This window comes from Labrus bergylta, chromosome 21 (genome assembly GCF_963930695.1).
Source record: "Labrus bergylta chromosome 21, fLabBer1.1, whole genome shotgun sequence".
NCBI classification, from domain to species: Eukaryota; Metazoa; Chordata; class Actinopteri; order Labriformes; family Labridae; genus Labrus; species Labrus bergylta.
In genome coordinates, this window is record NC_089215.1 from 20,339,345 (window position 1) to 20,365,759 (window position 26,415).

At 39.7% G+C, this 26,415-nt stretch overlaps 2 protein-coding genes across 6 annotated transcripts in view; one reads left to right on the plus strand and one right to left on the minus strand.

The window, feature by feature from the left end:
- Positions 1 to 377: 377 nt before the first annotated feature.
- On the minus strand, positions 378 to 9,472 carry lcmt1 (leucine carboxyl methyltransferase 1). The gene is made up of 11 exons (XM_020642544.3): positions 9,069 to 9,472; positions 8,300 to 8,391; positions 7,450 to 7,571; positions 7,213 to 7,289; positions 5,080 to 5,141; positions 4,848 to 4,950; positions 3,462 to 3,582; positions 2,753 to 2,854; positions 2,516 to 2,607; positions 1,829 to 1,926; positions 378 to 1,598 (listed from the first exon to the last, which is right to left on the minus strand). The coding sequence occupies exons 1-11, from the start codon at positions 9,152 to 9,154 to the stop codon at positions 1,576 to 1,578; spliced, it is 978 nt and encodes a 325-aa protein (XP_020498200.1). The 5' UTR covers positions 9,155 to 9,472; the 3' UTR covers positions 378 to 1,575.
- Positions 9,473 to 11,998: 2,526 nt separating this feature from the next.
- The window catches only part of arhgap17a (Rho GTPase activating protein 17a), a 33,986-nt gene continuing 19,569 nt past the window's right edge, over positions 11,999 to 26,415 (plus strand). For all 5 annotated transcript variants that reach the window (XM_020642548.3, XM_020642552.3, XM_020642549.3 and 2 more), the window contains exons 1-2: positions 11,999 to 12,532; positions 21,125 to 21,164. In XM_020642548.3, the coding sequence (XP_020498204.2) occupies positions 12,480 to 12,532; positions 21,125 to 21,164 (93 nt within the window). In that variant the 5' untranslated portion in view covers positions 11,999 to 12,479. The remainder of the gene's footprint in view (positions 12,533 to 21,124; positions 21,165 to 26,415) is intronic.

Below are 26,415 nucleotides of genomic sequence, written 5' to 3' on the forward strand. Positions count from 1 at the left end.
AACAGGCTTTGCAATTGGTCAACACCGTTGAGGCTCTGCCTTGGAACCCTGAGACAGACTCAGCTGTTATGGAAAAATACTTTGTGATATATTCTTCAAGTTTGACACATTGTTTTTTGTTCTTATCTATCTGCTTAGTAACCATTTCAGGTATTTAAAATCAGTAAATGATGTTCTAGTGAACAGAAGGATGTTCTTACCACACTCTGACATATACATTATGTATCTGCCAGTCTTAAGCCCCATTTCCACCAAGCAGTGGAACCGTACCGTCCTACTTTTTTGCTACCCTTCTGTTGGGGTGCCAAGCGTACTGATCTGCTCCTAAAGATAAACAGACATAAGCCAAGAAGAACCAACACAAAATGTTTGACGTCCTCCTTTGTTACCATTTTTTATTTTTCATGAATTCACCATGAAATCTACAGCTTTAACCCACTGATGTGATGGTCTATGACACCTCTCAAACGGGCAGCAGCTAAACAAGTTTTTTACCATTCAAGCATCATTTACAACATCCACCTTCCAGTGTCTTATGCAATTTGAACTGTCGAGATGACCCCTCATAATGTTAGTGATCCTGGGACCCTGACAACTTTCCCCCATGTGTTTTTATTATCAGCGATCAGATGGCTGCCAAAGTTCAATAACTGAAATGTGAAGTCTTGAAATGTGCATTCCAGTGTTGTTTCTTTAACAAACACGTCCCTGTCCAGAAAGTTTGAAACAACCTATGTTCAATTTGACACGTTTATTCTTGCTCCCTGATCAATTTAAGTCCACTACCTCCCCTAACCTGAGGGGGATATCTGCCTCTTTAGCTGCTTAATGCTAATTACAGCTATTTAGCATAGCGCTTATGAGAGCCAAATTAGCTAAGTACAAAACCCCTCATAAACTTGTAGATGTTAATCACGATTAAGCTTAATGTCTTTAAAAATGGAGAATCTTCTGTCATTAGCTTGTTCCTCTCACTGCTGATAATAAAGTGATAAGTTCATAACAACAGAGCACATAAATGATCAGAGCTACACTGTCTTATTCAAAAGGAAAGATTTATTCAACTGTACTTTCCACATTCCTCAAAGTAGTCACGAACTAATCTGTAATGTCTTCTTGGAAAACATTTTACAGGCAAACGTTAAGTAACCATGTAATGGACGCCTTGCTATTAGACACTTGTTCTATGACGTGTGTGTTTTGTAAAAACAATGAGTCTGGCAAGAACAATTCATTTAAAAAAAAAAAAAACATCAAAATGACACATAGCAGATGAGACAGATTGAACATTTTAAATTCTTCAAACTTCATACATTCTTTAATGAATAAAGCAAACTTTAAGTCTCAGTCGTCACCACAGCTCTCAACATGACCGTAACTCTGGGTCACAGAAGGACGCTCATTAAATGGCAATTCTGCTGACACGGGAAGTTTTCACAACGGAACAGCTCCAGGTCGAGGGCTTGATGGAGAATGGGTTTTTCCTCAATTACTCCCTTTTACACATCTTCTCCAGTTGTTGATTTTGGCGCACGCACATGTGAAAGCAAGTCCAACAGAGAAGCGGTTCAATGCTCAAAATCCCAACTGCGACAGACCTGAGGAAACGGAACATGACCTGTTCTTGTAAAGCGCCACAGCACACATTCAAACTGGACGGATGGGTGGAAATATGAAACATTTAACAAATGAGTAACACTAAGCAAACAAACTAAAGGACAACTTGGAGCCATACTGGACATCTGAAACTTAGCATTTAGGTTTATTTTTATTTTTATAATACAGCTAACAAATGCATTCTTTTTATTAAACAGTCATTTATCATTACCCAGATTGAGCCTGTCCTTGGTGGCCCAGCAGATGCTGTAGTGTTGAAGCAGCTGTTGTAAAAGCTCCCTCTCATCCAGGAACTCAAGGCTCTCAATTCTGGAAAAAAACAAACAAACAAACATGTAAATAAAAATGAGTCCATCCATTAGTGCATGTCCATAACATCCAGTTTGTGCATGTGTGTGTATCATGTTCAACAACAAAATTCATTTTGCCATTTCTTAGACACAGTATGGCTCCATTAGGAAAGAATCTGAGCTGCCTTATGAAACATGTTAAAGGTAAAAGAGGTTCCCATGATTTAGTAGATTTGTGTTGGACTAATTTTTTTTTTTTTTTTTTGGGGGGGGGAGAGACAGAGATATACAAAAAACTATCCTCAGTTGATGCTGAAAGCTGCAGATATCTGGATGCTTCACTTCCAATAATCCAATTTGGATATTTGGTGCGCTATCTTACCAACGCCCCCTTCTTTCAGATATTTGACAGCAGCTCTAACGCCCCCTAAAGAATCATACATCTGTTCTGTCAGGAGAAGAAGAGTAATCTCTAGTGAGGAGTAAAATGAGGATATGTCACTTAACAAGAAAGTATATAGACATAAACCTCTTGCTTTAAATTCTTCAGGGTTAACTTGCATCCTAATTGCACACTTTAGCTTTAGCTGTCCTTCAGCCTGCATTACCTCGCCACGTCATCCTGAGGCAGCATACTGTAGACGGTCATCATGTCCAGAGCATCAGCATGCTCCCAGCCCGTCTTCAGGAACCGCTCCTTCTGCAAAATTATAATAATAATAAAAACAACCAAACAAACTAATAAATACAAGACTAAGTAAATACATAAAGCCAGATAATGCATTTCATGTTCCTACATGAAACAATAGCACTTAAATGTTTTGCATCAAGCAACAGATGTTTACCTGAGAGTCCAGAGACTGGCAGGCCTCCACTCCTGACAGGGTGCACTGGCGACGCAGCAGGTTTTCGATCATCACCTGGCCAAACCGATCGCTCATGTTTACCTGGATACACACAACGTGTTGAGTGAATGAAGGCGTGGGTTCAGCCACATTATTCAATCTTCAGTCAACAACACAAGTTCTGCTTCTCTCTATTCAAAATGTCTTGCATCATACATTTTTTTTAAAGATGTTCAAATATGCAACAACAACAACAAAATGTCGTTCACATATTCACCAGAGCAGAAAATAAAACACGGCCCTCGGTCATAGGGTCTGAGTTCTTGGTGAGTAGTATTTAAAAGAGATGGACTTCAACTGGGTTGTTTGGAAATGTTCTTCCCATTTGATGGAACCCTTAATTATGGTGCGTTCCATTTGATAACTCCTTTTTGTGAATACGAGTTGGAGGTGTGCCGCTGGAGGAGAGCAGAGGCTTCACAATAATGGAGGTGTCACCAAACAAGCAGTTTGTTTTGGTTGCACATTCTTCTTGAAATTGAGAGTGAATACTCTTTAGAAAAAGTAATTAATTTCTCATCAAATGTATAATCCACTACAGCCATGTCATCGTGCTTTTATAAATATACAAAAATCCAAATCGTGTCACTGATAACTAAGCCAACCCCCTTGTTCTTCTTCTGACATTTTCTTGATTCTTTTTGTTTACCTGCTCGTAGTTGATGAACATGGCGGTGTGGAAGGTTTCTGCTGCCCAGTGAACTATATTGGAGGATTGGGAGGGCGTCATGTAGACCAGCACACACTCTGAGAGGAGCAATGTGGGTAATCTGGGAAGAGAAAAAACAGTAAAGTTAACAACCACAACAGAGGTAGAGAGCACTGGGAGAAACCAAAAGTCTACCAAGGCGTACAAAATCCTTCTTAATTTGATCATTGAACCCAGAAATGTTTTATAATTTCTGTTAACTGGACCTAGATACTGTAATATAGAAACTGTTAAAGAATCTCTCTTTGAGACTTCAAGAGACACAAAGGGAATTATTTTCCACCAAACTTCATTGAAATGAGTTGAGTTTTTGATGAATCTTACTAATTGGGGCACAAAGAGGCAGATAGATTTACAGCCTCTACAAAGGGGGATTTACGTCTCTGGACATCTCCTTCATACTCTATGAGTTTCTAACTACTTACAGTACAACATCTGTTAAATTCACACAGAGATATTGGTGCACTTACACTCCAACCTTTAGTGTGAGTAGGCTCAACACAAAGGGTCATGACCCCTGGCTCTGTAACAATTAAGACGAATAAAAGAAAAAAACAAATGACATATTCCAATCCAGCAGGTTCCTGTAAAAGCCGGCCTCGCTCTTCGTCAAACTTCCCAGGAAGAATGCAGGTCGTACATGTGTGAATTCCAGGCTGAGGTGATGGAGTCATGCTCACCAAAGAAAACATCCTCAAAAAAAGGATGTCTGTGCCTTCCAACTTCCTTGTATGGCAATGAATCTTTGCCCTAACACAAAAAAACGAACCATTTCTCAACATCGTGAGGTCTTTTCTTTTTTTTTTTGTCATTTACAGTATGTTCAACAATGAAATAAAAGATCAAAAACCTTCAGAGATGCTCTTTGAACTTGGATCTATCCTCTGTTACCTTTCATGCTCCCAGCCTTATAGAAATAGCATATTAGGATGAGCACACTGCCATATTTTAAGACCAGAGGAGGTTGAGTTCTTGGCATGCAAAAGACACATTTTGGGTGGGGTAGCCTTTGAAATAAGGCCCCAGACATCATAATTTATAATCTGTATTACAGCAGTGAATACTCTCTCTTATAGTCTCAAGTGAATCTCTTATCTTACGTGACTCGCAGTGAGTAAAACATAGAGATACGCTGCAATTCTTAGATGTCTTAAGAAAGGGCAGAGTGAGAAAGTACACTGGGCTTGTTCCACCAACGCACCATTACCATCAGGTTAGCGTTCATTTCCTTCAAAATGTTATTATCTGCTTAAAAAAAACATGACAAGTATGAAATGAAATACAAAAAACTTAAAGGAGGATGGAAAAAGTGATGTGTTTACATACTCTGGATTGAGCTGGAACTTTTTCAGTTTTTCATCCAAACTGGAGATGTCTCTGAGGTCCGCTCCGATGATGCAGTAACGATCTGAATCCAGGCTGTGGGCGTCTGTGCAAAACAATAAATCCATCCATCGTCAGGAAACGGGAAGATCAACTTAACGGATGCTCAGAAAGATTTATTTTAGACCATGTTGTACTTTAAGCATGCTATGACTGTTGTTTATTTTGGCTTTACCTAGCAGCAGGGCGTCTGTGGAGTGGGTTTCGATGAGGGGTTTGGAAAGGGGCGGTTTTGTCCTGGTGGAAAGGAAAAAAAACAATTACTTTGCATCCATTTTCTGTATTTTCATAGCGTGCAAATTTAATCTTGAATATATTTAATAACTCTACAGATTGGAGTTCTTCCGTCTCTTGCAGAGTTTAGGAAATAGATTTCTAGACACTTCGTTTGGAATTTAAACAGTTTTTATTGGATCTCAGTGGTTTTTGTAATTGATTCAAAGTGTTTGTTGTTGTTGTTGTTTTAATGTGCTTGTAATCTCGACCGCATTGGAAGTGAAGGAAACCTCAGTGTCCTTTAGAGAATATATAAAAGGTTTGATTTGATTAATAATAGAACAAAACTATTGGGGTAAATTGTGTTTATATTTCAGTAATATTATTTTTATTATTGTTATGAATACTAATATTGATAATACTAATAGAGATCAGTAAAGTCACCTGAAATACTACACACTATACTAATGTACTGTACAAGTAAAATTGTTGGTTTATTTCAGGACACTGAGTTTAGAACTGATACAATAGTCCTGAAATGAACCTTAACTCCACAAAAGGTAAAAACATGTTTTTAACAGTTAAATGGTTACAGGTGGTCAAGACAATGAGAGACAGCATGTATATCTGAAACTCTCCATCTTTGTCAGTAGCTTAAAGGAACCACAGATATTCAAACGTATATTTGATTATACAAGACTCGCAGACTCCCTCAATTCTTTTAAATCCCTTCTTAAAACATACTTTTACAGACTTGCTTTTATGTGATGTCGTCTTCTTAATGTCTTCTCTTACTGGTTTTACTATTTTTATCTTCTTCTACTTCTTACTGTCTTTTATTTATGGTCTTATCTCGTATTTATGCTCATATCTTAATCTCCTCTTGTGTTTTAACTTGGTAATTTCTTATCTTACTTAGTCTATTTATGTTTCGTATTTATAGTTAATTTTTATTTTTATTAATATTATAGTTTTGGGTTTTTTGATCCTTTAACCACTTGTTTTTATTTCATTTTACTGCGCTTACCTTCTCATTGCTTTTTATTTGCTTTTATCTCTTAGTTTCTTACATCTTTTTAAATCTTTGGTCCTCTTGGTCTCAGCTCATGTTGTTGGGTTCTTGTGTTCCTGGGTTCTTATGATGGTTCTTGTGATGGTCGGGTTCTATATGTCTGGTTGTGTATCGTGCACTTTGGGTTCTTTTCTGTTGAATTGTTTTTAATTATTTTTGGTATTTTGCATTTGTTATATTCTTACTGTTGTTAATGTTTTTCTGTGTTTGGTTTAGTTTGCTTTGTTCTTGCTGTTTGTCAAAGCACTTTGTAAACCTGTGTTTTTAAAAGGTGCTATATAAATAAAGTTATTATTATTATATAATTCTGGTTGAGGCTGTGAAGAGTACCAAAGGAATAATGACTATGCTATAGTGAGGAGGCGTATAAAATATTACAGAAGATATGATGCACATAGACTCACAACACCATGGCTCCAAAAGATGTACTTAATTATTTATTCTACGCATTAAAGAACACACCATCATCTCTTCATCATAGTGTACAGAGTCTTTGTGCATCCAGTGATTTTTTTTTAACTACTCAGCACTCAAATAAGTGATGTGTGTGTGTTTGCTGACTATTTCTGGACTGAATATTACAGTGCTATTAAAGAGCTCAATCTAAATACTAGATGTTATTGTGATAAGCAAGATTTATAAAATATAACAGACATCTCAAAGGTAAACATACAGTATAAAAACCCTCCAACACTTCTACTCATCAGCTCTTAAATTAGACAAACCCTTTGTCTCCCTCTGCAGGTCACGACCTCACACTGCAATAACTTACCAAAGAAGAGAAAACAAAGCCTCACAGACTTGTGTTGCTTAACTTACTTTCTTATCATACATATTTTCAAAATTAAATTAGAATTTAATGTTGAGTGCAGCAACATACCACGCAATCTTTAAATATCATCAGATCTTCAAACTTTTAAAGATAAACTTATTGCTGCTCTGGTTCATGCGCGGCAAAAGTTTGACACTATCATAAAAAAACAATGACAATATACATCGTGCATGATAAGAGTGTCTTACTTAATATTGTGTATTTTTCTGGACACAACTGTTGGGAAGTCAACTTCAAAGAACTTCCTTGGCATGAGGTTTTCATCCTATAAAATAAAAAAACACGCAAATACACTTAATCGTCCATTGAATTGCACATTTGCATGAAGATAGTAAGTGTGTATCATAAGCAGCTTGGTAAAAAAAAAAAAAAAAGACCAAAAGACAAGTCAGAGCAAAGGTGAGTCATAGTTAGAGTGTGCTAACCTTTAGTCTCCAAAACGTGGTGTCCAGTCCAGCACCTAGGTTGATTACTTGACAATCACACTCTGCTTTCCTTATAAACGCATCGAGCAGGCGGTTCACTCCTTGAACACGGGCGTAGTAACCTGTCAAATGAAATAAACAGACTGTTACATCATCTGATAATAAACATGAAAAGGGATACTCCTAATAACATTTTTTGCAATATGGGTCAACAATGTAGCAGCTGAAATACCAACAGATGTAGAAACTCGCAAATATGGAGCTTGACGACTGTAGAAGTTGTGAATATTATGACAATGAGCATTTACTTACTACGCTGTAAATGCCTAAAACACCCTACAGACTGGTGCTGAATGGAAATGAAGATTAAGATGAAGATTAACTTTATTGATCCCCGCAAGGGGAAATTTCTGTTTTTACACTCTGTAAGTCATGCAACACACACATGGCTGACATATACACACACATGCAGAAACAGGATCCTATGGACATGCACTAATGGAGAGATGTCAGAGTGATGGAGCTGCTCACAGCGGGCGCTCCTGAGCTGGTGGTGGGGAGCCTTGCTCAAGGGCACCTCAGCAGTGCACAGGAAGTGATCTGGCACCTCTCCAGCTACCAGACCAACTTCCATATTTGGTCTGTACCGGGACTTGAGCCGGCGACCCTCCGGTTCCCAAGCCAAGTCCCTACAGACTGGTGCTGAATGGAAATGAATGCTCATTATCTGTTGTTGATGCTGTGACTTCTACCATGAGCTCCCTGAACAAGGTTTAAAAAAAAAAAAAAAAAAAAAAAAAAAAAAGTAACTTAGAATAATAAGAAGGTTTAGGGTTAGAAGATTTCTTACCTCTATTGATTTCAGGCGCCTTCCGTTCCCCTACAGATCTGGCAAAATACTGGATATATGGGTCCTTCCAGTAACTTTTACTGGTAGCAAACCTAGAACACAATTTACAGATTTCATAAGAAAGTGATGTGCATACTTAAACGTTTCATTTACAAAACCAACCCAAGACCCTGAAATAGGTAAAGGGTTTCTTGGACTTCTGATTGCACAAAGAATGAAGATCCAGCCCTACAGACAGGTGGACTTTTTGGTTTTTTTGCCTTGCCCGTTAATACTGTATTGTCTGCAACCTCCACCACAATTAAATATAACATGGGCAGAAGGATGCACACTTCTAGTTCATTTCTACTTCTTCTTTGTTGCCCCCCCCTCCTCTAAAAAAAGAAAATGTTTTAGGGCTACCTCCTGTAGCTCTGAGTCTGTATGTTGGAACACTACTTGTTGTTAATATCCTTTAGTCCCAACATTGTACTTCTCAATAGCAGATGAGCATCTTTAGTAATACTCTTGAATGATATCTGGATGTTTAAATGTGTTATTAAACATGTTAGTAAATTACAACAGAGATGATAGCCTTTCATTAAATATTGGCTAACTTAACTTGTTTTCCTGGAACTATAATGCAAAAGTAAGGTAATAGATTAGTCATTTCAAACAGCATGATTTGATAAGCTTTGATACGCATCATCACGCTACATGCTATACATAATTCATTGAACCCTCATGATTGTTGAGGGTTCAATGATTGCTGTTGCTAACAATCTGTCACCTTTTGCATGTCGTTGCATCGTCACAGGTCGCCCTCACCGCCTCATCGGCAGTGTCCGTGTCAGTAAAAGGTTGCCGGGATGCCATTAACTATCCTATGTTGTCAACACGAAACCTGCAAACTCTGCAGAATGTCGTTCACCTGCTGCTCACTAACAACAACAAGCTAACCCCTGTTAGCTCAATCTGACAGGTAGCTTTATTTAACAAAACGGGGAAGAAGGGCAATAAAACCGTGAGCATAGTCGGTATTCCTTACGTATACTACATAAACTGCAATTTAATGAAAATAAGCACTTTTAAAAGAGGGAATGTCAATTTTCTAGCTAGTCGCAACCATAGACTGTGAGGCGCAACAAGCACGGAGCAAATAGCGTGCGGAGACAGTTCCGATCAGATGGTACTTCCGGGTGAAACCCTTCAGAGTAAAAGTGTCACCGCAAAATGTCTTAATTTCACAATAAAAGTAACGGTAGGCTATATGTCAAATATTGACTTGTAACTACATTTTAAATCTACCTCTCCTCCTCTACTTACGCACTGAGCTGCACACAGCTGTGTTTATAATGAACAGCCTCTTTTTGTTTGATAAAAAGTGTTATCCTCGTCTAAACTTTTAATCTGACGTTAACAAGTAGCCTATTGTTAATAAATCCGTTAAAGTACAAAAATAGAAGTTGTTGAGATGTCCTACAGAGACTAGCTTATTCTAAATTTAAAATTCTAAATGGCATTTTAATTTAATGATAACTCATCCCTCTGATATTTGGCTGGATTCTTAGATAAAAAAAACATTTTACTCAAACAGTCAAGTATTATTTTTTGTGAGATATTATAAGAGAGTGATGGATCTTCAGATAATCGGACGCAGTTTATAGAAAGCTACATAAGAAAGCGAAAACATGTCCTACTTGTGTAAGACACTTCAGCAGATGTGTGTATATGATCTACAGGGAGGAGAAACCACACAACTGCATAGCCCACTGCAGAGAATTTCCATAAATGTATTTAGTTTTTGTGTTGCAAATGGAGTTGATTTGATGCAAGACACGTTTCAGACTTTGTCTAACAGCAAAGTCCAACCAATCATTCAATCATTCAATCAATCGCAAAAGTCAGCTCTAAAAAAACATTGCAGGATGTTCTTTGTGTACAGCTTCACAGCACAAGGCAGATCTTAACTTTGACATGGAAGCTCACACATGAAAGATAAAGAGCAGCATTGACTTTGGATGTGAACTACTTTAAATATTTTGATAGTCAGAAGAGAGATGGATACAAAGTAGGCTATTTGTATGATTTAGTTTTCTTTCAGCTGAAGGGTCTCCAAAATATTAGAAAGCTGGGTTTGTGATTCATAATTGACAATCGGCTGAAAAGCATGTGGATCAATAGTTGGGCTGTATGAGCCAGCAGAAGGGCAGTGACTTTGGCTTCAAACTGAATTTAGTGTCTGTGAAAGTGTCTGTTACTTGAGTTGCATTATGGGTAAGTAGAGCCTTATTGCTTCACAGCTTGATGGATAAAGACTTATACTAAAAGCTATTCCCGTAAGGAAACATGTGTTCTCCAGTATGTTGTCTTTAACACTACCTCATCATTATAGGTTAACATCATATAACTAAGGCTCATTAAATGTGAATGATAGCCTACATAATTTAAAAACAGAGACTGTGCAGCATGAAATATTTTCAATTCTGACTTTCTTCTTTGTTGGCCACTGTTACTGATAGTGCTCTTCATGTATGAAACAACATTCATTATTCAATTTGGAGGAAGGGTGTTTTCCTTTACGACTAATTTGTTATTTTCACAGCAATAATTTTCATTCCTGTGTCTGCAAAACTCAAGGTTTTAAGCTCACAATATTCGTGCATTGCATCTTGTGTGAATATTTCAGAGCTTTTCTGTAGGATGAGTGACTTAAAGATGGCTGCATTGATCATATCAAGGTGAAGAAAGTTAGCGTTCATCAATCAAGTGCTGATAATCCACTACAAAGCCACGAGTTAGTGCCAGGGTCTGCAAGATATTGTTTCATCATGATACTCATGTTATGGCTGGATGTGAATCAGATTGAAATGTATAGCATCTATTCCTCCTACAAAAGAAAACAAGACCATCAGAGAGAGAATTGTTTTCTATGATTTGTCTGTTCTCCCTGCTGCGGCTATAGGTGTCAGACAAGGTGATTAAAAGCAGACTGCAGAATCAGCCTTTAAAAAAACATGTTTTTCAACACTGAAGATTAAATATTAAATTAAATAATTAAATATGTGAAAAATATGTGTGCAATAACCTCAGGTGCAATAAGAGATAATAAGTTCAATAAGAAAACTTATTTATATTTTCATTTCAGTGTTCCCTTTGTTATTTTTTGTATTATATCTTTGTTTTAATACAGTGTATAACTTCTGTACAGTTTATTTTAATTTACTTAGATGTTATTTATTTTTACTTTTACTTTATTTGTACTTTTCTACTCTTTTTTTCTATTTTATATATCATTTAAACTTTTTTGTAGAAGCTGACTCAGGGAGAAACACACAAAAATTCCAATGTACCTGTACTGTCCTGTACCTGTGCAAATGGCAATAAACATCTATTCTATTCTAATTGTGAGCTGCACATTAGACATTTAAAATAGATTTTTGTCAGTAAACACTAGTTACACATGCACAGATCAAGATCAGCAAAGAGAGAGATGAATCCGCATTGCTAAAACATGCAAAGAAAAGTTTTATTCCCAACATTATGGCACTTTTGTTAAGTAGCAAAAGATGTTTCCCTTCATTCCAGAGCTCCAAATGTGAGAAGATATCTCCTTTCTGTCCAGGGGGAGGTGTTGCTGAGGCTGCTGTGGTCCTCTCCCTCTCTCTCTCCCTCTCCCTCTCTCTCTCCCTCTCTCTCTCCCTCTCCCTCTCTCTCTCTCTCTCTCTCTCCTGGTTGGCAGAGGTGGAGGTCGGTGAGCTGCTGTTCACTCAGCGCCGCTCTGCTCTGGGAAAAAGCGGCCGACGGATTATCCAGCTCGGTAACGTTAGCTCACCGGGCTAACGGTAAAGGCAGCGACCGGGAGGAGTCATGAATGGCCGCTGGAACCAGTGAAAGTTGCTCACGCCTTTTACTCTTGGACTTTAATGAACGGAAATACAACAAAAAAACTGGTTCGCGGATCATGCCGTCGCCCCAACGGGAACTTTTCTCTCGGATCTTCACTTGGGGAAAGGCTAGCTTAGGGGCTAGCGACGCTACAAACTATTTTTAATTGGCTTTGGGCTCAATGGCTCTTGCTTGTTTTGCCCTGTCATAGCGACAGCTTGGGAAATTGAACCGGGGAGAGGCCCCCCTGGTAACTTCATGACAAACCAAAGACCGGTTTTGAAGCTTAACTTCGGGAGGCAAGGGACCGAAAATGAAGAAGCAGTTCAACCGGATGAAACAGCTCGCCAATCAAACAGTTGGCAGGCAAGTATTGAAGTCAGCCTTGTTTAGTCATTTGAAGAGAGAAGACTTTATCTTTAGCTCTTTCTCACAAAGTTTCAGGGTTTCGAAATAGTTTTGACTCCAAAATATCCTCAACTTTGTGTCTAGAAGTTGTTGTAAATAAGAGTAAAAAAAGACATCTGTATAATTAAGACAACAAACCTAATCAGTTGCCTTTGTTGACAAAGACTTTAATGACTGAATAATTTCCTCTAAATGTCTGACAACCAGGAGTAGAATAATAGAATAGAATAGAATTACTTTATTGATCCCAAACTGGGAAATTGTGGCGTTACAGCAGCAGGTTGTACAAACACACAATATGAGCCAAAGTGTTGAATGCTTTCCTCAGTCTATGTGTGAATGTATCCACAGTAAACTGCTGTCTAGAGCCAACCAGATGTCCCCCCCCCCCCCCCCCAAAAAAAAAACCAAACAAACAAAAAAAAGTCTGAATCAGCCTTCCACAGTGTTAGTACTATCTCCATGGGAAATAAACAGCAGTGATGATGAGTCCAGTGATGGTGCACTTTTCTCATTCATTCTTAGTCAGTCGGGCCAGTAAAGGGTTTTCAATGTGAGCTCTTACTTTTTTTAAAAGCACACACTCAGGAATGTGGCCATGGTTAGGGACATACTGCATTTTTCAAGGCAGAGTGGACACAACAGATTTTCCCACGCTAGTAATATAGTCTGCTGTGTAAAATGTGCAAATGACAGGGTGTTATGTGGGCCAGATGTTTCCAACTATGACAAAGGCCCTTAAACTGAGGAGGTTTTCAGAATACATGTCAGGGGATAGATACCAAAACATGACAATCTATATCTGGTCTTTCTTGAGAATGTGCAGCACAGTTCAGACAGCAACCCGGGCCTGAAGATGATAATTCAGTGCATCAGGACTAAGAAGCTACAGCAGTGACTAGCCTACTTTTTACCAAACAGATAGTTTGAGCTTCATCTGAATGCTTCAGAATGATGTGAAAGCATGGCTATCATACTCAGTCCATCAAATAGATTAAATGTACCCATGCTGATTGAGGCAGCATTGATTGTTTATGTTTATTATTTTTTCCTTATTTATTGCAATAAATCCTGTCTATTATTTTTTTGAATGATTTCAAATTTGTATACCGTGATATCAATAAAATTGCGATTGATTGCTCAGCCATACCAGGCATACATCTAAAAATATATCAAATAGATAAATGTGTGTAAATGATGGAGCAGTATATCACAAAGGTTCATTCTCCCCCTGTGAACCTAAAACAGGCGGCAGCGTCTTAACTGTGAAGTGAGTGGTAAAGACTCACAACAATGAGAAAGTGTTTCGCTTGGTTAATTAGTGCCACTGTTGCTGTTGTGTGATGACACACAGGGTCTCAGCAGGATGAAGTAGTGATGGCTAAAGCCGGGCCTTGTGTGTTCACGGGAGGTTGACATGTGTCAAAGAATGTTTTCATCAAGAGTGTGTTGACTGTTATTAAGTGTGGCGTTTAGTGTGTTTCTTTCTAGTTGTTAGATTTTGTGTTAAAGGGAGTCAACAGTGTTTGGCACCTCGGGGCTGACAGAGTGTGCACCCACAGGACGGTGCCAGACGAACAAGCTTACAACAACTGCTTGTCATCTTTTATTATGTGGGGGCAGGTTGCCAATAATAAGTTATAGATCAGAATCTCATATACATTGAAAGGTAAAAAGTCGTGTTTTTCTCCCAAATGAGACAGCTAATGCGGATGGAGGTCGTGGAGGGCAAGTAGCTGCTAGCAAGAAACAAACCATAAGTAAAAAGGATGCTTGTATAAAAACTAGTTCTAGTAGTTGCTTCATGATATAAAATGACTGATGCAGGAGTGTCCTGGTAATCAATAAGCAAGAAGAAATCAGGAGACTAATTGTTGAAGTTTTAGAAAATAGTTCAACATAGTCAGTATCTCACATCACTCTTAGCTGAATTGCATGTGTGAGGAGGTGAGCTGCAGGTAACATTAGCTGGGCCGCCATTTTTGAGGACTATAGCCACTGTAGATGGAGCACAACCTCACCTCTAGGCCAATCAGCGCCCCCCAAAGGCTTTTTTTTCTAACTGGAAAAGAGTGTATCCAGTAACTGAAATAAAAAATAGACATAGCTAAGAAAATGCTTTTTAACAGGAAACAGGATGTTTTGTAAAGCAGGCTGCTATCCTAGCTGCCAATGATGTTCATAAAACGCCATGTTTTACCAAGAGTTTCCTCATTGAGCGAGTGTGCACACTACTTGACATGCAAGCAAACATATGCAGACTAACCTATTGAGTAAAAAGGTTCTATTATTGAAAACTTTTTGTTTAATTTACTAAATAAAGTCATAGTTAAACTGACAATGAAAATAATCACAGGCCAGCAAATCCTGCAGGCCACATTCAGGACCAGAAGAATCAGTGCAGCTGGAATAGTCATAGTTTCCTTAGCAGCAGTAAATTAAGAAGTGGAGAGAATGTAATGCAGAAAACAGACATTTGTATGTGCGTGGAAGGAGGGGTAGTTGCGACGTACTTGCTCCGCTGTGTGCACACATGTAGGCTTAACCTCTTAGAGCTTTCATAAACACACCAGTCTGAATGAAAGATCTGTCAGCATGTGAATAACTGTGCTTGCTTCTTCAAGTCAGGGCCTGTTTGTGCGTCTGCATGTGCAAAAGTGTGCATGTGCAAAAGGCCGTCTCCGCTGCCCCCTGGGTTCCTGTGATTGTGCAAAGACAGAACACTGTGTCCAGTAAGCAGCGGCTCTAAGGAAATCTCTCCTTCTTCTCCCACAAACAGGAAACTGCCTCCCAGAGACACGCCGGTGCTTTCTAGAGAGACGGAGAGAGAGACGGAGCGAGAGAGAGAGAGCTCGGGAGATTGATGTATTTGAGAGCGAGACAGGGTGAAAAACAACTCATGAGTCATGCCAGGGGAGACTGTTTAGAGAAGATATTTTGTAGTTTTTTTATCTTTGAACTCTTTGGCCCCATATGTGAATGCTGCTGCAGGTTAATGTGTTCCGTAACACCTTTAAAGAAGATAACGGATAAATAGTGCGTCATTTACCGCTATCTACACGGAGATAATCTAACAGTTAGGCTTTATAGACATTGTATGAGGTTAATATTTTGCACTCTACAGACAGTGTTATAGAGCTGGCCTTTTTCTTTGTTTTGCTTTTTGATAATGACATCACCTCTGACGGTCTGGAAATCAGTTCAAGATAAGTATCGGTTCACATAGTTTGGATCTAATCATGGACTATTGAGGGGAGATTAGGGCAAAGGAGCCTTAAATCTGTTCAGTCGGTCCTCAGTTTACTCAGTGATTCATCTTATAGCCGTTAGCAGAATTCACTCAAATGGTTGGTGCTCTATAGTGGTTCTTGCTTGAAATAAAAAGCACCTCTTAAAGGTGACTGAGGGGTCATATTCCCATATTCTTAGCAATTTCAACAAGCACCAAAACCCCACAGTATTTCCATGCAAATGTATGCATTAACACTTGGGCTGTGTCACCGAATACAAATTGAGTATGTGGTATGATCCAAAATCATAGTTCATAGTATGAAATCTTGAGATATAGCCGGATGTAAACTTAATCGGCCAGAAGTTTAAAGTATGAAACAGGATCATGCTGGTCATACTAAACCACTCCCACAATGCATTGCAGCTCTCAGACTGTGCAATCGCAGAGCTCACCAGCCAGCAAACTAGCAGCTTAAAATCCAATTTCAGTGCTGACATACATGTTGCCAAATACCACTAAAATGACTACGTAGTTTTATGAGTAATGAACGCTTGCTTGTTGAATTCTATTCAATATTCACGGGCCGATGGTCGCGCCAGCTTGATGCTAGCTCATCGAACGGAGCTCAGGCCTAGTTGCGGACACAGCCTTTGTCAAATAAACATTTGACCATACAGATGGATCACAGTACTTTGCATTCCCACACCTTGGCCAATCAGATGAAGTCGCAGCTAGCTGTGATCTACCATGAGATACCTTGTCGTTGGTAGAAAGATGGCTGAGGACAGAGACTTTGGGGGAAAATGTGGTCGATAAAGACCTCATAAATAGCAGAGCCTTATTATTTTTAATGACTTTGCCTCTGCTAAAGCCATTTGAAAATTGATTTTTAGATAATGTATGTTTAAGTTAAGTAAGTTAGATTGACAGATTGATTCCACTCTCGTGTTTGTCAGCAAAACTTGAAGCGCCTGTCTGTTAGCTAAGCTTAGTTTAGCACTAAGACTGGAAACAGAGGGACACACCTACCCGGCTCCATCCAATGCTTTTTACAAGTGGAGAAAAATCAGAGACAAGCAGAACACTTATTCCCTAAGTATCCAATTTCCAGGGGAAAACCCAATTATTCTACACACCCAATTAGTATGACTGCTTCATAACTTTGATTTTTTTTCATTGTTATTTTGTCACACTAGAGTAGAGTAACACCAATCAATGGATCAATACAAACACGAGCTAACAGCCAGTTGCTGACCAGCATGTTTTCAAAAAGTCGGCCCCCTACCCTGCTGCACTGTAACTGAGAGAGGTGACTGAATGTATGCAGAGCTTGTCTCCCCCTCCCAGATAATCATTCTCTGTAAATATAAGCATTACATAATCCTTACTGATGCCATATCTCTCAACAACAATCTTCCCATTTACTAACAGTTTGTTATGCAACCTTATGTATAAACATTATATCTGGAGGGCCTTGTTTTAGTCATGAGTGTTGAAAAGAAACATTCCCAGAAAGATCGGGTGAATGTCACAGTGGGTTGAATAGGATAGGTGACTCTGGGCGTCTCCCTGTGTCTCATCAGTCCAGAGCCTCGAGGACAGATAGGCGTGTGAGCGACGATCCTTTTGTGGTACTGCTGGTGACAAATAGTACCTTTGACGTTGATGTTGTATGTTTGTTAGCTGTGACAGTAATTTTTAAATCCTTAAAAATGATGACAGTAGGACGGAAAAATGTGGCATGCTTACGGCAAAAAGGAGGATGCTAACCATGTCAATCCCAGAAAGCATTCCAACAGACTTTTGGGATGATTGGACATACTGCTAGAGGTTAGAGAAAATGAATTAGCCCCATTTTCATTATTGATTAGCCATTAAAGTCATGGAGTTAAAATGTATTATCTTTTCTCATAATACACTTATGCAAATAAAAACAAGCTTATTAAGACACCCTGGGGTGGTTTGGAAAAAGATGATTGACTTTTTTTGTCCTATTTTCCAATATGTTTTAGTGTAGAGAAAAGAGTCATTGAAATTATTGTCTGTTGCATTGCTTATACTTTTGATCATTGTTTAATTACACCTGTATTCATTGTGTCAGCATTGTGGTTTAACTATCTGAATTATTGTAATTGGACTTTACTGGTAGTGCTGCTCTGTTACGACCCGGGCCGCCTCGTGCTGCTGCATTTGTGTATTTAGTGTTTATTATGGCTGCAGCATGGGCGAAGAGCCCGAGATTGCTCACTCTGTCCTGATCGTTAAAAAGGTTCATCTTTTTAAAACCACCAGATTAAAAATTGTGTACAAGTCTGTCAGTTTTGAACATCTCCCTCTGTCTCTTGCTCAGGTCTAATGGTAAGGTAAACAGCACATAATCAGCTACATTAGCGAGGTTGTATGGGCTGAGTCACTCAATTATTCCCCTCCTTTCATCTCAGTCCAGTATCCATTACCTTCTGCCTTAAGCTGCCAACTGTTGCAGACCCTCCCCTCTCCTCAGCCCGGCTGATTGTGTTGAGTGGCCGCTAACAGCAGCTCTATTGTGCTAACGGCTGCAGTATTCACTTACTCCCCTTCCACTTTGATTGTAAATCGCCATGGTTACGACTCTGACCCAGCAGCCAGGATCTCTTGTTGTTAAGGAGTCACATGCGGGCGCACACTGACACACTTTCTCCAAAGGCTGCAGCTTCACTGCGGCACGATGGTGGTCAGCTCTTTTTTTTTTTTTTTGCACTGGGTCAGCTGATGCCTGCAAAACAATTGTTGTTTTGTTGTTGTTTGTCCTCTGACCAGATGGCACACAGCCTATTTTTACTCGCCATGACACGGTGCTTTTCCAGAATACAGATTTTCTGTAACAAGAGCTTCTGAACTCAACTGTAGACCGATGTGTTTTGATCACACAACAAAGTTACAAAGTTAGAGCAATATTTGTCATACAACCAGCGTCACCAGGTTTCTTGCTCATGTTTACATCAGTATGCACGGATCGACTACTTAAAAATCCAAAAGAGTAAGCTAAATCTTCAAGCAAAGTCCACTTGCAATTATCCCACAACTTTTTACAACCCCCCTTTTTAAAGTATCATCTAAATTCAGATGTTTAAATTGTTAGGAGGTTATATTTGTGCATAAATTTCAATATGTTTTCATGATTTGATCATTCTGCTTGACGTACAGTGGTTCAATTCTCTGTTCATTTTTTTTTTTTTGTTTTAGCTTAGGCCATTGGCTGGACCACATTTTCTCCTCAGCATGTATACTACACCATAACATGTATTCCATATTGTGGCTTTTTAATCAAACTCTGTATGTGTGCTGGCAGCTAAGCTGGGAGTCTTGTCTGTGTAGGTTTCTGCGGGTCGTCACTCTGCATGTGTGACCTCACCAGCTTGGCTTTGACTCCCCTCCACTGAAAGTCTTTCCATTCATCTCCGGCCTCTAGATTATTCTGGTTTGGCGCTTTAAGGAGTCTTTAACCCCGCCCCCCAAAATCTGTCTATTTGTATTTCTTTCCTTCAAAAACCCCCAAACAGGCGTCCCCTCTCTGTCCGTCTCCCTCGCTCTGTCTCTGTGTTGTAATTGAAAGCAGCTGTGACGAGGCTACTATAGTTCATACTGAGCCGTTTTTTGGAGGAAAGCCCGGGCTTCATTTAAAGCTCAAGTTTCCCCAAAATGAAGGCAAGCGACTGTCTACAGGTTACTTACTGCAGTTGGAGGGCTCCACTTGGAAAAAGTTTGCACACTACATAGACAGAACAATACCTGCACAGTCTTTGTTACGAGTGATGGAACAGAAGCAACACGTTTGACAATTGTGTCAGGTGAGAGTGAGGGATGAAGAGCACGAGGAGATAAAAGGCTCATTACTGGACATCTGCCCATGAGCTCTCTTTTCTCCCTAGTAAAAGAAAATTCACATTAGGGAAGGTCGAGTATCACGCTTCCTACTTTTCTGAAAATTGTGTTATTTCGAAAGTGGAAGTGTAAAGTAACATCTGTAGAAAAGCTGCAGTATGGAGTTAGAAACAGAGTGCTAGAGAGCCCAAGAAACGGACTCTTTGTGTGAAACTGTAGAAGTTAAACATTCATCAGACACTTTAAACAATCTAATTAAAAGCTGGTTAAAATTTAACACAGTTTTCTGATGTTAATGAACTCCCATCGTAGTTTTAAAAACACGATTTGAAGTCAATTTTGATGAATTTTCCAGAGCATAAACCCTTAAGCTGCAACATAGAAGAGCACTGACAAGCATTTATCTGTCCTAATATTTTGCAGAAGTAGCTCTATAAGTGTGTTTACTACTTTTGTCATGTTTTGTGTTTTTTTTGGGGTACAAAAAAACAATACAGCACCCTAAAAATCAACGTAAAACAAACCTGAATCAAACCTCTATAGCTTTATGCACATGTATATGTGGATGTATGAAAAGAGAGCATTGACATTTTACCTTAAATTATATTCATAATTTCACAGATGAACATTATTTTGTATATGATTTGCTTGGATTTATTTGTCTCCTAATGTTACATCTGTACCTAAAAAAAGTGCCCAGTAGTTCATATGTAAGCGTCCATCTTTAATACAATTTTGATATTGCTAACTTTTAGTGATCTTTAGCTGCAAGTAAACCATTATAATGCATTTCTTCCGCCCCTAACTCCCGCCTCCCACCACTTGCTGCAGAAGCTGTCAGCCCGTGTGAAGGTGTCGATTAGCAGTATGAGCCGAGTCTGTCTTTCCCAGCCTTCTCCCTTTAAGTGAATCTAATCTGTCTGACCTCTCTGAGTCCAACTATTAGTTCACTATTAATAGGCTCAGGCAGAGCAGAGCAGAGCTGTGTGGCTGCACGACATCATGAGCTAGCTGCATCTTAAGAAAACCTAAGAAAACTTCTTGAGGAGCAGAGACAGGCCTTCTGTGGGAAACACACTTTAGCATTCAGCTCAACTGAGTTTGTGCATTTCTACCAGATTTATTTAAAGCTGCTTGCAATAAAGGGTGAGCTCCATGCAGCTGCAGAGAAATATGTTTGCCTCAAGCTTTGATTCCAGCCCTGTTTCTTGCCTTGCTGTACCATGAACAAACTAAATAGACCCACCCTTGTTTTAACCATTCCATCTGATGCAACAGGTTCAATACCTGCCACTAGTTTTTGTTGTTGTTCTGAAACCTGTCTCTCTGGAGCCATGGTGTCATTTGTCAAGATGTTTTCACACTGGGTGCACATTCAACATGTGAACCTGATCTGCTGTCCCGTCTGTCATATCTAATCCATCTGCTCTCTGTTGTCTTTTTGTCACCCACAGAGCGGAGAAGACAGAAGTCCTCAGCGATGACCTCTTACAGGTAAATCATTAATCCCACTGCAGAGCTCTGACCAGGTCTCAAAGCTGGAAACGCTGCATCTGTTTGGCAGAGTCTGCGGGCACACGGACCAGTTTGTTCCCTTCCTAATCCTCAGTATTTTATATCATAGTGTGAATAATTGAGGGTCAACTACTCCATAGTTAACACAAAGGAGGCGTTTTTATAGTAAAGCGCTGAATGTTTGCAAGATTATGCAAACTCCTTTAAACGCCATCAATAAGGTTTTCTCTCCAGTGTTAAAAACTTTAAGCACAGCTTTAGTTCCATTAGAGTTGAAGAACTCACTACTGCGCACACACACACACACACACACACACACACACACACACACACACACACACACGTACACGTGATTGAATTGGATAATAAGTATTGACAATTCCAAGGTCATACCAGGTCATTTAACTCTTTACTCTGTCCCCTTAGCTCTTGGCTGTGTTAATTATTGATTGGTTTAGTTTTTTATTTTGAATGAAACCTTTAGAAATATCTTTTCATGCAATCAAGTAAGAGATTGTTTTTTTTACTGTATGCTGCAGTTCCAGATCTCAACATATCTATTGCGGTGCACCTTAATATGACAGAGCAGCATAAACTGCAGATCAAACATCAAAGAGACGAAGGAATGAAGCCTTGAAGCCTTTTGTTTTGATTTCTTCACTGCCTTTAGACAGGAAAGACTAGTTGAACTTTAAAGAGCAGCTGGACAGAAGTATGCACGTCCTGCTGCCAACCCGACTGCAGCTGATATCACTTATTAGATCCTCCTCTCTGATTGAATGTTTCTGTCAGTGGGTTCAGCTGGTGAAGAGCTTTAAGACCTGCAGACTCCAGGGACGTTGTTTATTAGCTCTTCCATCCCAGGGCTCAACAAGCTGAATGGAGATCAGGGTATAGCTGTAGATGTGTCAAAGTAGGTACCGTTTGTCTGTATAGCTTCATGTGAGCGTGTGAAAGCTGCTGCAGTAGGGATTTCCCTCGAGATACCGTCTTCATTTCGCTGACGCTGACAGCAGGTGGGACGGCAAGCTCCTGGCTGCTCAGCAAAGACATTCCAGCGACGAGGATTGTTTTTGTGCCTGAATGGGAGGTGTCATAGATGTGAAAACAAACTCAGCTGGCTTTGAGCTCTCTTTGAGAACAGCCAAGGCTACAAAGTCTGACACCCTTTCCTTCCCATTATTCTCCTGGCCCCACCCTCCATTGTAGCAGGTGCATATGCAAACAGTGCCTTCCTCTCTCTCAGTAATTATGAAAATGTTATTGGCTTCATGTTGTCAGAAAGGGTGTCATACAGAACATCAGGGTTAGATTATGAGCTAGCATGAGCAGACAGTGGTGACTAATCATCTGCTTCAGGCACTTTGCATTCAGTACAGGGTGTTATATTATGTCTGATCTTTTGACATTCACTGTTAATATAAAGCTGATTTCATACTGATTTTTCATATGTTCAGGCAGGCCTCCCCTGAAAACATGTGGTTGTTCACATGTGTCTCTCACAGCAGGAGACTATCAGATGAGATAGATTAGATTCAGCTACTCACACATGCAGCTCACCCTGAACATTTCAGGAAGTTTTCACTTATTCTGCCCTCTCTCTGCAAAAAGGCAGTTGAGACTCTGAGGACTTGATTTGTCCATTTAGAAGGAAGTGATGGAAGTGATAGAAATCACTTGCTCAGCCTTTTCGTTGCCAATATGGTTGTGTTGCTCATCACCTAGAACAAGAATTCCCCTCTTATCCTCCAGTCGATGAAAAACGTGTCCTGAAATGTTTTTTTGTCTTTATAAATGAACTTTCGCTGACTTTTGCTTTTAATTCAGTGTATTTGTGTTTGCTCAGCATCACATTACTTTGTCTTAAAGATGCATGATGTTAGATTGTGTTTTTATTTGAAATACAGATAATTTTCAACTCTTTTAAACCTATTGTAGATAATGAAATCAGTATATGTATGTAGTGGGTCCGAGTCTGACTTATGATGTGTAAAAAACAGCACAGAAATATCAATTTCTTCTCAAACCTCCATCTACAACAAATTCTGAAGAAACAAAACAATCAGACAATTTCTCTTTCATACAGTCAATGCATTCCCCCTAAAAAGTGAAGACATATGACCTCAAGTGATAAACAATGAACTCACTTTTGATAAGAACACATCTTCAACATGTCTACAAAACTTAAAGAATATAGAAGACCTGCTGGCTAAAATGCTTTCCACGCTACCTTTAATCACATTATAATTTTCACAATAAAATATTTTTTCTACCTAATAACAGAGGCCTGTACTGTACTGTCACTTAAATATTTTTTGTTGACAAAGCCCATAGAGCAGATGCAGACTTAAATAACAAAGATCTCAAAATACATACAATAACCAGGAAAACTAAGAAACTACATCAACTTCATGAACTTAGAATTTAGAAAAAGTTAAAACTTTAGATTCAAGGCTTCTTCTCTCTTCTGTTCATCTGGTTGGAATCAGCATTTCTAATGATTCAGCATTAAAAGATCAAGGACTTCAGTGATTCCAGATCTCTAAAGAGGGTGACTTTGAGACAGAGTTATGTCTCTTACTTTTTTGAGCTTCAAATTGTTCAGAAGATATGTGCCTAGTAAAAAAAGGGTTCTATGTTTACTATGGTGACTAGAGGGCAAAATAATCAATAGCCCTATTCAGACTGCCAGTTCAAAGTGTGATATTTACGCCCCTGTGATGTCACGGCTTCACTATGAGGCGTTATGGGGGGACAAAGTGATCCCTACTCTGTGCTGCCATCGGAGATAGTAACAGAGGTGATATAGGGGCAGGGTGGGAATGATAGAGCTAGTGGGGTAGAACGTGTGTGTGTGTGTGTGTGTGTGTGTGTGGTGTGTGTGTGTGGTGTGTGTGTGTGTGTGTGTGTGTGTGTGTGTGTGTGTGTGTGTGTGTGTGTGTGTGTGTGTGTGTGTGTGTGTGTGTGTGTGTGTGTGTGTGTGTGTGTGTGTGTGTGTGTGTGTGTGTGTGTGTGTGTGTGTGTGTGTGTGTGTGTGTGTGTGTGTGTGTGTGTGTGTGTGTGTGTGTGTGTGTGTGTGTGTGTGTGTGTGTGTGTGTGTGTGTGTGTGTGTGTGAAGCTCCCACTGTGATTTAACAAGCTGTGCCACTCGCGCTTCCTCTCAACATTCAGCAGCGCTATAATGCAATGTGAATTCAATCACTTTGACTACAATATTACAATATATATAAATATTATTGTATCTATAGTTTGTGTTCACATTTCTTTAATTCAAATAAATTGACTGAGGATCTCTGCTGGTCCTCTGCAAAAAAAAAAAAACATGTGACACATGTGCAGGAAATTACCCACAGTGCAACATCTCTTCTCTGAACAATGGCTGAAAGAACTACCTTTGTGTGATCAGCCAGAGGCTTCCTTCATTTGATACCGTTTACATGTTGTGTGAACGAGAATTCTTAGCCCCTTCTTATCGCTCTAGCTCTTTCAGTGATTTCCTCGGAGCCACCCAGCATTCTTGCGCCAGCTGTCCATTCCTTGCTGCACCTCTTCATAGCACCCCAGAAATACTCCTGAAGTTACCACGGTGCCAGCTTGAACACACCCTTGTAGTTGTGTTTAAAGCTGAGAGAAAATTTACAAGGTAGCAACCAGCTGTCTTAAACACCTCTGTCATATTTGTGCTCTTGCAAACAAAGTCTAGTTTGTTTGCCGTTAATGGCCCTTTGCCTAATTCCACCCTCAATGCGTCATATTATGTTATTTTTATTCCTTTCAGTCATGTCCAGACATGTTAACATCCTTTCTCTAAGGAACCGATAAATAAACAGTGGCAGTAAGACAGACACCCTCTTTGTCTGTATACCCTGCTCCGCATTGGGATTCCCTGCTCATTGACGCGTCATCATGGGATTGACCATGTGTTGACCTCATCACAAAGCATGAAAAACACGCCGCGCTCCCTGCTGTATTGTCTCCTCAGTTCATTTTTGGTCGAGGTTCTCCTACGCCTTCACATATTATATTTTATGACTGTATTGTGTCTTTGCTTTTTTTTTCCTTTTTTTTTACAATGAAAGGAAAAGGAATACTCCCAGTGCCATGTAACCCAAACATTTCCAATACACCCACACAGGAACAGGGAGGGGAATCCCTGACATGCTTTGTGCCAGGCACAAACTGAGTCTTGAGAAGTGTTCCCAAGCCTGTGGAAGCCGAGCGTTTACATGTCCGGAGTGTGCGTTTGATAAGTTTGTATTTGACCCAGCTGTTTGGGGAATGCCGGGGGGCCACCACGGGTCGGCGATGACGTAAGAGCAAGGGAACAGAGGGAGGGAACACAGAGGCGGATATCTGCTGTGGAATTCCTGAGTTCCGACTCAGTTCTGTTTTTGGAACACAATTGTCTGGTATTTAGATGATCCTCCCTCTCCAGTCGTCTCCCTCTATTTCTGCTTGTTTTACCCCCTAGACCATAATGTTCCCATTTATATTCTGCACATTGTTTTTCCCAGCTCTTGAGAAGATGTTTATCCCTATCAAACACTTATGGACAAAGACTTCCACTTTTTCTCATAACCTTTAAAAAAAAGACTCACCTTTTCCTTTTTAGAATTTGTGCACACAATCTGCTGTTGACTTTCTCACAAGCGCTGCCAACTTGAACCAGTTTTTGCATCACTGAAGTATGTTTAAAAACTTGCAATCATCATCAGCTCTATTCAAGGGCTGATGACAGGCAGCCTAATGTTGACACTGTCAGTCGCAGTCAGGCACCTGGCATGACGAGGACAGTGAATAGTCATCCTGCAGAGATTCAGTCGGCCTCTGTCTTTGACCACAGAGTGGCTGTGGCCGCCATCAATGACCGTATTATATGTTGTCGGGCTAAAAGCACACAGTGGATCTGTGTAGTTGGTCCGGCAGACAGGGAAAAGCCTGTGTAATCAAAAAGACCTTTTTTTTTTAAAAGCCGAACAACCCCTCGCTCTAGGTCACAGCCCAGTGCCCGTTGCTACGGCGACACTTCCGATGAGTCATGTGTTTGAAAGATAACATTCCAGCGTTGTTCCGCAAGGACAGCGCTTATCAATCATGCATGAGCTTTGACCCCTGACTCCCCAAAAGGCAACTACAAATCAGATCAGTGCGTGCAACTGGGACACATCAGCCATCGGTGCTGCAGACACAGATGTGTTACTTAAAGGCTTTATATGTGATGTTTCACACT